Source organism: Eulemur rufifrons, chromosome 15, assembly GCF_041146395.1.
Source record: "Eulemur rufifrons isolate Redbay chromosome 15, OSU_ERuf_1, whole genome shotgun sequence".
NCBI classification, from domain to species: domain Eukaryota; kingdom Metazoa; phylum Chordata; class Mammalia; order Primates; family Lemuridae; genus Eulemur; species Eulemur rufifrons.
The window spans coordinates 56,665,177-56,677,195 of NC_090997.1; the positions used below are offsets into that span (position 1 = coordinate 56,665,177).

Sequence of the window (12,019 nt, forward strand, 5' to 3'; positions counted from 1 at the left end):
TCTTCATTAGGGTATTTGTAATGAAGACATTACAAATATTATGAACTAAGATGGACTAATTTCAGCTTTTGTGTCAAATGTAATGCCTTCTTTAATGTGTAAAGCCATAAGCTTTACAATTGCAAACATTCAGCTAATAGTTTTTCTATCTAGAGAATTGGTTCAGATATTCCTTCGTTACCACTAATCTTCTTTAACTGCTGGGAAAAGATTTAGCTTAACCCAATTTTGATGTAACATGAATATCATAGGCTGATTCTTCATCACCTCCTACCAATTTGTTCTCACTTGTCTTATTGACATAATGTATTTCATATAATGTGTACCTTCAGTAATATTTTTATTCTTTATTTCTTAGGCATTAGCTATGGGAATGATGACAGAATACTATCATTATATTTTTACCACTCTGGTAAGTAATTTATTAAAACATAAAGATAATGCTCTAAGTTTTATTATTATGACTTTTTCAAATGAAAAATAAGTTTTTGAGTGAGAAGTAATGTAATGAATGACACCTTTGTAGTTATACTTATTTTATTTTTAAAACATAGAAAAATTATCACAGAGAACTAATAACTTGGTGGGAAGCTGATTATTTTAAAGTAATATCATTTCAGATATCAATTCAAAATAGTATATATCTTATTTTTAAATTGCTTTAGAGAACTTTCAGAATATAATAGATTTTGAAATTAGTTTGCTGAGAAATCAATGTTTTAGAAAAGCACAAATTCTTTTGTTGTTAGCTCTATTCACTTTTTGAAAATCAGTTTTATTGAAGCTGCCTTTCAGTAGATTAACTTTTCTATCCTGTTTTTGTCAATATTTAGTTGCATCTTTTAAAAAGTCAATATAGCTTAATTTGTAACTAGCAAATTGAGTATTACCTTTGTATTTTGTCTTCACATACCTACCACACAATTTTTCCTTATTCTATATGAAAATCTGCCTATAATCTTTTACAAACTTATTTACTCTTAGCTCTATTTCTTTATCAATACATTATCCTGGTTTTCCTTCTTCTGTGAAACAGCTGTTTCTTTCACGAATTTTTTCTTGCTCATCCCAAAATATAAGAGTATCTCCAAGTTTAGACTTCCATCCTATTTTCTTATTTTCTCTTCAGTTATTTCCATCAGAACTGGCTTGTATTTAGAGTTTCAATTATCACCTTTGTTCAAATGAGGTCTTAATGTCCATATGCAATATTCCTGAATGTATGCTACAGAACAACTCTAATTATTGTGGCACTCAGATAATTTCAAAATATTTAAACCTTAATGTATTGTACTCTAAATCATCCCCCTTCTGATTTCCTTAAAAATTTCCATTTTCTCTAACTCCTGTATCACCAAAAAAAAAATTCTACTGATTTTTCCTCCATAGAGTCTCTGGTATCTATCTTGTCCATTCCTACAATGACCAATCTAACCAATTTTTTCTCTGTTAACTCAAAAGTCTTTCAATTAGTCTCCTTGCTTCTAAGAGTCTTGAAAACTACCAGATCAAATTTTTTTTTTTTTTTTTGAGACAGAGTCTCACTCTGTTGCCCGGGCTAGAGTGAGTGCCATGGCGTCAGCCTAGCTCACAGCAACCTCAAACTCCTGGGCTCAAGCGATCCTCCTGTCTCAGCCTCCCCGAGTAGCTGGGACTACAGGCATGCACCACCATGCCCGGCTAATTTTTTCTATATATATTTTTAGCTGTCCATATAATTTCTTTCTATTTTTTAGTAGAGATGGGGTCTCGCTCTTGCCCAGGCTGGTCTCGAACTCCTGAGCTCAAACGATCCGCCCACCTCGGCCTCCCAGAGAGCTAGGATTACAGGCGTGAGCCACCGCGCCCGGCCCCAGATCAAATTACTAAAATTTAATTGATTGCAATAGCATCCTGTGATGATAAGTCTTCCTCCAGTGGAGATTCTTCATGAAATCTGTTGTATTTTACTGATAAATACCAAGGCTCACTCTGCTACATTGCTGTATCACTTCCTACCAACCCACTTTTTGCAACTTGTTAGAAACTTAGTGATAGGCACGTGGAGAGAGAGTAAGAAGCTTGTCTTCAGCAAATTACATTTCAACTGTTACAACTCAGCTCGTCTACAATCATAAGATTTAGGGGAAATCAAAAATATCTCTTAATAAAGAAAAAGAAATGAAAAAACTAGGTTAGGATAAATAAACCTCATTATTCTATAATTGAAGGCCTTTTACACTTTGATTCTAACTAAATTTTCCCATTTTTCTTTTGCTACTATTCTCCTTTATGAACTCTCTTTTACAACCAAACTGGTGTAGATCAGTCTCCTGAATAGGTTTCATATTTTCTAATTTTTGTTTCTTTACTCACATTTTGAATGCTTTTTTTGCCTATCAATAGCCTGGTCATTCTTTAATGGCAACCGTAAGTGAGAAAAGATTTCTTTTCCTCACTTGTCTTGAGGTTCATGGCTGAGACCCTTATAACAAAAGACAGATTAACAAGTGAAACAATATACATTTAATATAAATTTTATATGACATAGAGCACTTCAGAAATGAAGACCCAAAGCAATAGGGAAATCTGTCTAACTTTATCCTTTTGTTTGATAAACAGTGGACACTTATGTAGAAATATGATTGGATGAAAGGGGGTATGATCTAATGGCAATAAACAGGGGGGAACTTAGCAAGACCAGTTTCTTCCAATTCTTCTTGGCCTCCAGGTATAGGGCAGGAACCCTCTGGAATTAGGGTTCTTCAATGGAGGCAGGTCAGGGAATTATTTTAGGGCTCACTTCAAGAGAAAAAGGTGGGAGAAGGTCAGACCTTCCTACGTCTATATTTTTCTCAATTTCCTTCAGCTTAACATACTCAGTATGCCAAGGTACCATATTTTGGGGTAGCATGTTCTAAGCCCCATCACAGCTCAGATCCCATCTGTTCTGTGAAGTTTTTTCTGACTATAAAAATTGAAAGTTATCTGCCTTCTTTCTGATTCCTATTGTACTTATTATTTCTACTTTTTTACTTCTTAGCATATATTGCTCTGCATTGTTTCTTTACCCCATGGATATCTTGTCTCCTTGGCTAGACTATAAACATAGAAAAATCAAAACCTAAAGATTCCTTGGGATTTTCATAGCACAGAGCACAGCACAGGCCAATGTCAGCTGCTTTCCACTAATTTTTATTCCTATTATCTTGCTTGTGTAGCTGTATGAGTTTAAAGCAAGCTAGGTATAGGACCAATGGTATCAATCTTGCCTTGATTCTCAATATTGTCCATAAGACCTGAGAGTCAGCTATGCCAACTAGAAAGAGAGCAAAAGTCCCACATGCTTCATGTTTTCATGATGACATCCAACTCCCATGATAGCTTTGGCTTTTTATCTCCTGGGGAAACCAAAGGGCAGAGCAAGAGCACTTACTATATACAGATCAGAAAGGGCAGCAGAAATAAGGTATTTATTATGGTGAAGTTGCCAGGTAGGACATGAGAAAAAGGAACTGCAAGGTTTCTGCAACCAAAAATGCCAATGTTCTTAACTTTTTCCCCCTCAGCTTTTCTGTAGGTTTCAATAGTTAAAAGCTGTATTTTATGACTTGCTTCTTAAAAAATAATACCTGGCAAAACAAACCCCCAAAATGGCAATGACTGGTCAAAGAAGAAGGACATAGAAAAAAATACCTGTTTGTTTAAAATACAATATTAATGCATACAATTTAAGGGAAGCTATCCTTAACATGGAGAAGAAAGCTAATGCAAATCTTAAAATGTGAGTTATAGAAGAGCATATTATTCCATTGTTAGATTTAGAATATGATGTATATGACCATGTTTATGTTCAGGGCATGGATATTTGAATTGCCAAATCATGGGCACAGTCTATTTGAATCTTGGTGATTAGTGATCACTTGAGACACAACAATGTTAAGAGACCTAAGAGAAGTAAGAGTGAATATTTCAGTAATACATACTTGTGAATATACTCTGTTGACAATAACACAAAGAAATTTGTCTTTCAGGACCTCTTCGCTCTTGATGTGGAACCCTACCGATATAGCGGTGTCAATATGACAGGGTTCAGAATATTAAATACAGAAAATACCCAAGTCTCTTCCATCATTGAAAAGTGGTCGATGGAACGGTTACAGGCACCTCCAAAACCCGATTCAGGTTTACTGGATGGATTTATGACGGTATGAACACCCTCTTTACGATCAGTTTTTGTGTTTCTAAATAGTATTGCATAAATATTAAATCCTCTGGGTCCAACTTCAGTTTAATTGTTTGACATTAAAGGTATATCAAATCTACTATGCAAATAATTCTACTAACAATTTTCTAAACCAATTTTATATGACAAATTTACACTTTCATCCAACTACCTCAAACAGTATTAAAACTATTACTAGGGTACTACAACGTAGGGATTTCTCTAAAGTTAATTAGTGCCATATTTAGGAGAAATGAGAGACTGAAAAGAAGGCATTTAGTAATTATCCTTCTGATCTTACCTACTAACATATGATTACTCTTCATCGTGATGGTTTTTGATATCTGGTGTTATTTGAATGACTTACATCACACAAAAATCTCTCCATATCTTACTCATTCTTTAAGGCTCAAAACTAATGAATAATCACATTTGTCTTTTTCAAGTCCTAGTTTATACCTAGAAACTGAATTAATGTGTTACTGTAAAAGAAGGGTGCATTTTTATATAACAATTTATTTATGTCGATGCTGCCAATGAAAATCTAATTCAAGTCACATACATTATTTTAAATTTTCTAATAGTTGTCTATAAAACATACCCCCCAAAATACAGGTAAAAATGAATGTTATTAATTTGTTTCATCTAAACCACTAAATAAAAAAAATATTCTTTAAATAGGTAATCAATATAAAAATTATGAATGAGATATTTTGCATTCTTTTTTCTGCTAAGTATTTAAGAGTTGGTTTGTATTTGACACCACAAGTAATTCAGATTGGTCACATTTTAGTTGTAGTTGCTCAGTAGACAAATATGGCTAGAGGCTACCTTATAAGACCAGGTAGGTTTATACTATACCATCCCAAACAAATTTTAAATGCCTGATACATTCTCATTAAATCTATTTTCTACAAACCAAATTATCACTACAGTTTAGGAAATAGCTTAGTGCTTGGGCAATATTTACATTTCACAGGTCATTACCACCTGCTTTTAAGGAGTATTAGTCTAACTGGAGACTTTATAAACGTAAACATCCTCTATGCTTATATGTGGAAAATTTTTTTCTATTATGATTATACTGTTTACCTAATTGCTTCAATGGGGCATCAGAGTTTGTTTTTGATGTTGTAGCAAGATAATGGAAAAATTTGATTTGTTTTCCCTTAGAAGAATATTTAGAAATAAAAATTGAGTGCCTTCATAGAGACTATGAAGAAAAAATAGCCTATTTCCATGAACTTTCTGATGGAAAAAAAAGACAATTATTTTCTTTTAGCAAGAAAAATAACCTATTAGAATTTGAAAATATCTTATATCCACATTAATTTTTTAAAATAAGTTATATGAAGGAAATTTTATTCCTTTGCACATAGAGAGATAGTAGACTCCTTCTAGTAGTTTAGTTTTAACTTAAAATATATTTGAAAAATCTTTATTAGGAGGAAAATACCTAAGTAACTTAAAAATAAACATATTATCCTCCAAAATATAGCCAGATTTAAAATAAAATGCAACCTAGAAAAAAATTACAAATACTATATTTTATTACCAATTTGAGATGGTGAATCAAACTTTTGAAACTCAAGACAATGTTGTTATTTAAAATTAAAATGTATGCTATCTTTTAAATTGTCATTATAACCATGTATATATTTTTACATATTTTTTTCTAGTTCCTATTACAATTTTTTATTTCAGGATGAATATCTTATTATTTATTGTTCAATACCATTATTAAATGGTTTTAGGAAAAGTAAGTCAGTAGATATCACGATAGTCTTAACACTTTTATACTCTAAGACTTCCACTGATAAGTCCAAGGATTAGGGTGCCTCTTTATAGATCAAAATCATAGGGCCAAGTGCCATAGTTCACTCCTGTAATCCTAGCATTCTGGGAGGCTAAGGCAGGAGGATTACTGAGGCCAGGAGTTCAAGACCAGACTGAGCAAGAGCAAGACCCCATATCTATTAAAATTAGAAAAATCAGCCCGGTGTGGTGGCCCACACCTGTAGTCCCAGCTACTCAGGAGGCGGAAGCAAGAGGATTGCTTGAGCCCAGTAGTTTGAGGTTGCCTGAGCTATGATGATGCCACTGCACTCTACCCAGGGCAACAGAGCAAGACTCTGTCTCAAAAAAAAAAAAAAAAAAAAAAAAGCATAAAAAAAATTATCCAATTTTACTTTGGTACTTTGTATCTCTATATGAGTCCTTTTATGACTCTACATGTCATCCCCTGAAAGAAAGTACTCCCTAACTTGTGGCCACTTATGTAAACTCTTGAAAGACAGATAAATACAAAGGAAAGTGTATAAATTTCTTGTCCAGGGAAATAGAGGCTCTTGGAGAGAATTAACCTCTAGAATATGGAAAAAGAGACAAGGTGTTAGGAGAAATACAGGTTTGGGCTCTATCTTTCTAGCCATGAAACCATTCCTCCTCAGTTCTGTTCTTTTGAACTTGCAGGTGATTTCATGTGAGTGGGTAAGATTTTGAATTTTTTAGAAGAAAATCCATGGTCTATATACAATGTCCACAAATTTTATTAAATAGGCTAACTTTATCATCAGTCCATTTTTATTCTAGCATATACCTCTTTATATACATATATATATTTTTTTACATTACTGCAAAATGTAAAGATGTCACTAGAAAACTTATATGACAACATTTTTAAAATGAGTGAGCTGAAGATATGTTTACTTGCATGAGCACTTTTTTGATAATGTTGCTTATTTAAAAATGTGCACCAGCTACTTATTTTATTATGTTTATAAATGCAACATAGAACACAAAATATTTTGGAATTAGACATGAGGTTTGTCATTAAAGTAAAGATTTCTTCCTAAATAGATGCAGATTGATTATTTGATTTTTTTTATACTTTCTCTTTTGGAAAATTGATAATACATTTCAAAATATTTTCATTATATACCATATATAACTAACATAAAGATTATACATAAAATAGTTTCATTATATAACATTAATTCTTAATTATAAAATAGTATATGATTAGAAAAATAAAATCAATATGAGTTCTGTATTAAAATCTTGGCATATATATGCCTTGTGTGAGTATTCTTTTTCTTTTTCATCTTACATTATATTGTAAGCATTTTTACAAGTCATTAAATGTTTAGGAAAATAAATCAATCAGCTATTTCCATCATGAATGGAGTCATGAAATTAAGAAAATTCTAGTTGGAAAAGAAAAGAATTATAGCCTGGCATTCTGGTATTGGCAACATTCCCTTCAGTTAATTCATGATATCTGTGTTTACATATCTCTTGTTCTTTTTTCCCCCATGGTCCCATAAAGAAATGGAATTGTCAGCAAAGTCCCTAGTCCTTGGAGCAAGACCTGCTATTATCAGTATCATAGTCATTTGCCACTGTGTAAGATCATAGTGCTTAGACTTTCACATCCTTTCTTTATGTTTGAGCTATAAAAGGAAACAGTGAATTGGATTCATGAGTTTTTCTAGTTGAGTTAGCATCTTAAATGATCCCTGGGATAACTGTTTATCAGTTAAATGAGTATTAAATACAAGAACACTTCTGCAATTGTGGTTTCTTCTTCTATGGTCTGGAGTCATCATATTAAAGATATCAATGTTAGTAGCTTAGTAAAATTTTCATTTTCACCTGTTATAAACCCAACCAAGGAACCCACTCACTCAGTGTATACAAGCCTGATTTAATTCAGGTGGAAGAAGGAAAGGCAGCTCAACTTTCTTCCTTTACACTTAAGGAGTTTTGTTCTGTTTTGTTTTTAATGCATGAGATACCACTTTCCTCCCTTCCCACACACTGCCATCCAGCTAGTACTTTAAACTTCCCAGACATGAACACTTATCGTAAAACCCTTTCTCTACTGTGCATTCTTTATTAAGTATTTGCATCTTTTCATGCTCCTGGAGGTGTGGAAGTCCCTTTCAGTGAGCATTATCACTGCTCTTTACTGCATAATCAAATAACTCCTTCCCCAGTCCTCTGCCCAGATATCAACTGCCTTCATTTAGCATGGTTACTACAGGGCGAAAATTCACTTTGTGAACCAGAGTGTCAATCAGAGGTTGACAATGATTATACTTATTACTGGTTTACTGAGTTTACAGCAATCTCAACTCAAGAAAATCAAATCGGGTTCAAACACCTTAGGGCAAATTTTAAAAATTCTAACTATATCCCAGAAATCCTTACCAGTGATTCCAATATGCCTATGTATATTAATACTAATGTATCTATAACCTATCCAGTAGCTTAATAATTATGAATACCATTTTTCTTGTGCTGATATATACTATCACACATATTCCTTTATAATATAATTTATTATACAGATCAATAATAATTGTATTGGTTGGCTATATCATTTGGATTGCTATAGGGAGATTATTGTTTTAGAAATTTAATCTCTGCATACCAACTGCTATCTCCATCTCCCTTCTCCTCAATAATCAAGCACTGTTAATTCTACCATATCAATATCTTCTTAACTATGTTCTTTATTTCATTCCCAGAGCTATGTCTTAGTTCTTGTCTTTCTCCTGGCTATTGTAATAGTCTCCGTGCTGAAGTTCTACTCCTAATGGCTCTCACTTACATTCACCTTTCTAGTATGATCTTTTCAGAATTTTGTTCATGGCTCCTCATCATTTGCTAGGTGAACTTTAAGCTCATTTGCCTAGCCTGCAAAGCCCTCCATGATGTGGCTCCTGCCTACTTGTCCAGCCTTGTATTTGCCTACTCTCTGTTCCACCAAGCCATCCCCGCCATTCAATCTCACCCTCAGTGTGTCATTACTCATCATTCATCCCCAATTCTAGCACAGAATTTTTTCATTGTTTGGACCACCTCCTTGTATTTTAATGCTTGCCATATTTCTACTCATGCTCTAATTTTCAGGTCATCTGTTACCTTTTCTGTGAATTTGCTCTGAGTCCTCCAGATATTTTATATGTGTGGTCCTTTATTTATGCACTTTATGTATAGCTCCATGTTGAAATTTAAGTCTGGTGCTTTTTGTTCATTTTCACATCCCTTTCCCAATAGACTGGAAGCTCTTTTGAGGTGGAAACTAGATTTTATCATCCTTGAAGCCCTTGTAGCTAGTTCAGTTTCTGGTGCAAAGAAGATGCTCATAATGAAGGAGTGACTGCCTGATTGAATAAATTTGTGTTAATTGACTTTAATCACATGATATCTGAGTTCTAATCACTAGGCCTTCTCATTTCACCAAATATATTCCGTAAAGTATTTTATTTACCTACTTGCACTTTGTTATCAAGATGTCTAATCATTTGGAAAATTCAATTAAGCTAGTCTCAATTATTTGTTAGGAAAAAAAACCTTAAAAAAGATAAAAACTTAGAAACACTTGATTAAATAATGACATTGTAGGGAGTTAGAAGAGTAGATCCCATATTCTTTTACAAGGGAAGGGAAAATGTGTATAAGAGAGGTGAATCTTTATGTGTTTAAATTCTAAAGTCCTCCTAATAATTATTTCTTTATAACAACAGACCGTAGTCCAGAAATTTTCTTTTCTTGAGTATCTTAAAGATCAACATCATGTATGTACATCTTACAGCAGAAAGTTAGCTCATATACTAAGGGAGCACAAGTGTTTTGTTACTGTACAAAGATTTACTTTTAGAAAAGTCAAAGAATTGTCTTCACACTCTTGATTAAAATAATTTGACCACAAATGTGAGGGTTTAATTCTGGATTTTAAATTCTATTTCATTAATTCATATGTCTATGCCAATACTACACTGTCCTGATTACTGTAGCTTTGCAGTAAGGTTTTAAATGGAGAAGTGTGAGTTCTCCAAATTCGTTCTTCTTATTCAAAATTGTTTTGGTTATTATAGATCTCTTGTAATACTGTACAAATTTTAGGACTACCTTGTCAATTTCTGCCAAAAAAAACAAAAGCCATCTGGGATTTAGATAGGGTTACACTGCTGTAGATTAATTTGGGAGTATTAATATCTTAATGATATTAACTATTCCAATTCATGAACATGGAATGTATTTCTACTTATTTAGGTCTTTTCTAATTTATTTTAGCAATGTTGTATGGTTTTCAGTGTATAAGCATTGTATGTCTTCTATTAAATTTATTCCTAAGTATTTCATTCTTTTTTATTCTCAATAGATTTTGGAGGTACAAGTGTCTTTTTTGTTACATGGATAAATTCTATAGTGGTAAAGTCAAGCCTTTTAGTGTACCTGTCACCCAAATAGTGTGCATTGTAACTGATAGGTAATTTTTGATCCCTCAAGAAGATATACAAATAGGCAATAAACACACCCCAAAAAATGTTGACATCCTTCATCACTGGGAAAATGCAAGTCAGAACCACAAAGAGATACCATTCACACCCACCAGGATGGCTAAAATTAAAAAGACAATAATTCATATTGATGAAGATTTGGAGAAATTAGAACCCTCATTCACGACTGGTGGGAATATAAACTAGTGCTGCCACTTTGGAAAACAGTTTGGCAATGCCTCCAAATGTTAAATACGGAGTTACCATGTGACATTGCAATTTCACTTATAGGTATATAATGAAGAGAGATGAAAATTATGTCCATACAGGGCCGGGCGCGGTGGCTCACGCCTGTAATCCTAGCACTCTGGGAGGCCGAGGCGGGTGGATCGCTCAAGGTCAGGAGTTCGAGACCAGCCTGAGCAAGAGCGAGACCCCGTCTCTACTAAAAATAGAAAGAAATTATATGGACAACTAAAAATATATATATATATACATGTATATATATATATATATATATAAATTAGCCGGGCATGGTGGCGCATGCCTGTAGTCCCAGCTACTCGGGAGGCTGAGGCAGGAGGATCGCTTGAGCCCAGGAGTTTGAGGTTGCTGTGAGCTAGGCTGACGCCACGGCACTCACTCTAGCCTGGGCGACAAAGTGAGACTCTATCTCAAAAAAAAAAAAAAAAAAAAAAAAAAAAAATTATGTCCATACAAAAACTTGTGCGTGAATGTTCATGGCAACATTATTCATAATGGCCAAGAAATGAAAACAATCCAAATGTCCATCATCTGAGGAATGGATAAACAAAATGTAGTATATCCATATAATAGAATATTATTTAGCCATAAAAAGGAATGAAGTACTGATATATGCCACAATATAGATGAACCACTGTGCTAAGCAAAAGAAGCTTGTCACATAAACTATATATTATATGATTCCACTTATATGAAAGGTCCAGAATAGGTAAATCCATAGAGATAGAAAATAGATTAGTGGTTGTCAAGGGCTGAGAGAGAAGAGGAATAGGTAGTTACTGCTTGTGGGTACAGCATTTCTTTTGGGGTTCTAAAATTAAGTAGTGGTGATCACTGCATAACAGTGAATATTTGAAACCCACTGCATTTTACACTTTTAAAGGGGACATTTTATGGCATAAGAATCATATCCAAATAAATATGTAATTAAAAACCAAAAAAAAGTCAATGAAAATAGGACCATAGAGAAATAAAGTATGACCAGGCAAGCTTTCATTTACTGCTAGGAAGGCAAGCCCACTCTTGCTGCTATTTGCTTGTCTTAATTGTAGCAATTTTTCTTCAATTCAATTGAAATGAAAATAAATATAAGGCTTTGCCAGACAATAAATCAATCTAATTCACTGTTTTGTTAAATGATAAAGGCATTTTGAAAAAATTAGCTTTATCTCACTAAATTAGCTTTATTGCACTAAAACACCTGAAGAAAGTATAAAAAGTAACAAAATAATGAATTAATTACGTTTTCATTGATCAATTT

General features: G+C 33.3%; 1 protein-coding gene across 5 annotated transcripts in view; it reads left to right on the forward strand.

The window, feature by feature from the left end:
- GRIK2 (glutamate ionotropic receptor kainate type subunit 2) overlaps window positions 1-12,019 on the forward strand; it is a 611,565-nt gene that overhangs the window by 265,664 nt on the left and 333,882 nt on the right. For all 5 annotated transcript variants that reach the window (XM_069487353.1, XM_069487357.1, XM_069487354.1 and 2 more), the window contains exons 5-6: window positions 359-412; window positions 4,014-4,187. In XM_069487353.1, the coding sequence (XP_069343454.1) occupies window positions 359-412; window positions 4,014-4,187 (228 nt within the window). The remainder of the gene's footprint in view (window positions 1-358; window positions 413-4,013; window positions 4,188-12,019) is intronic.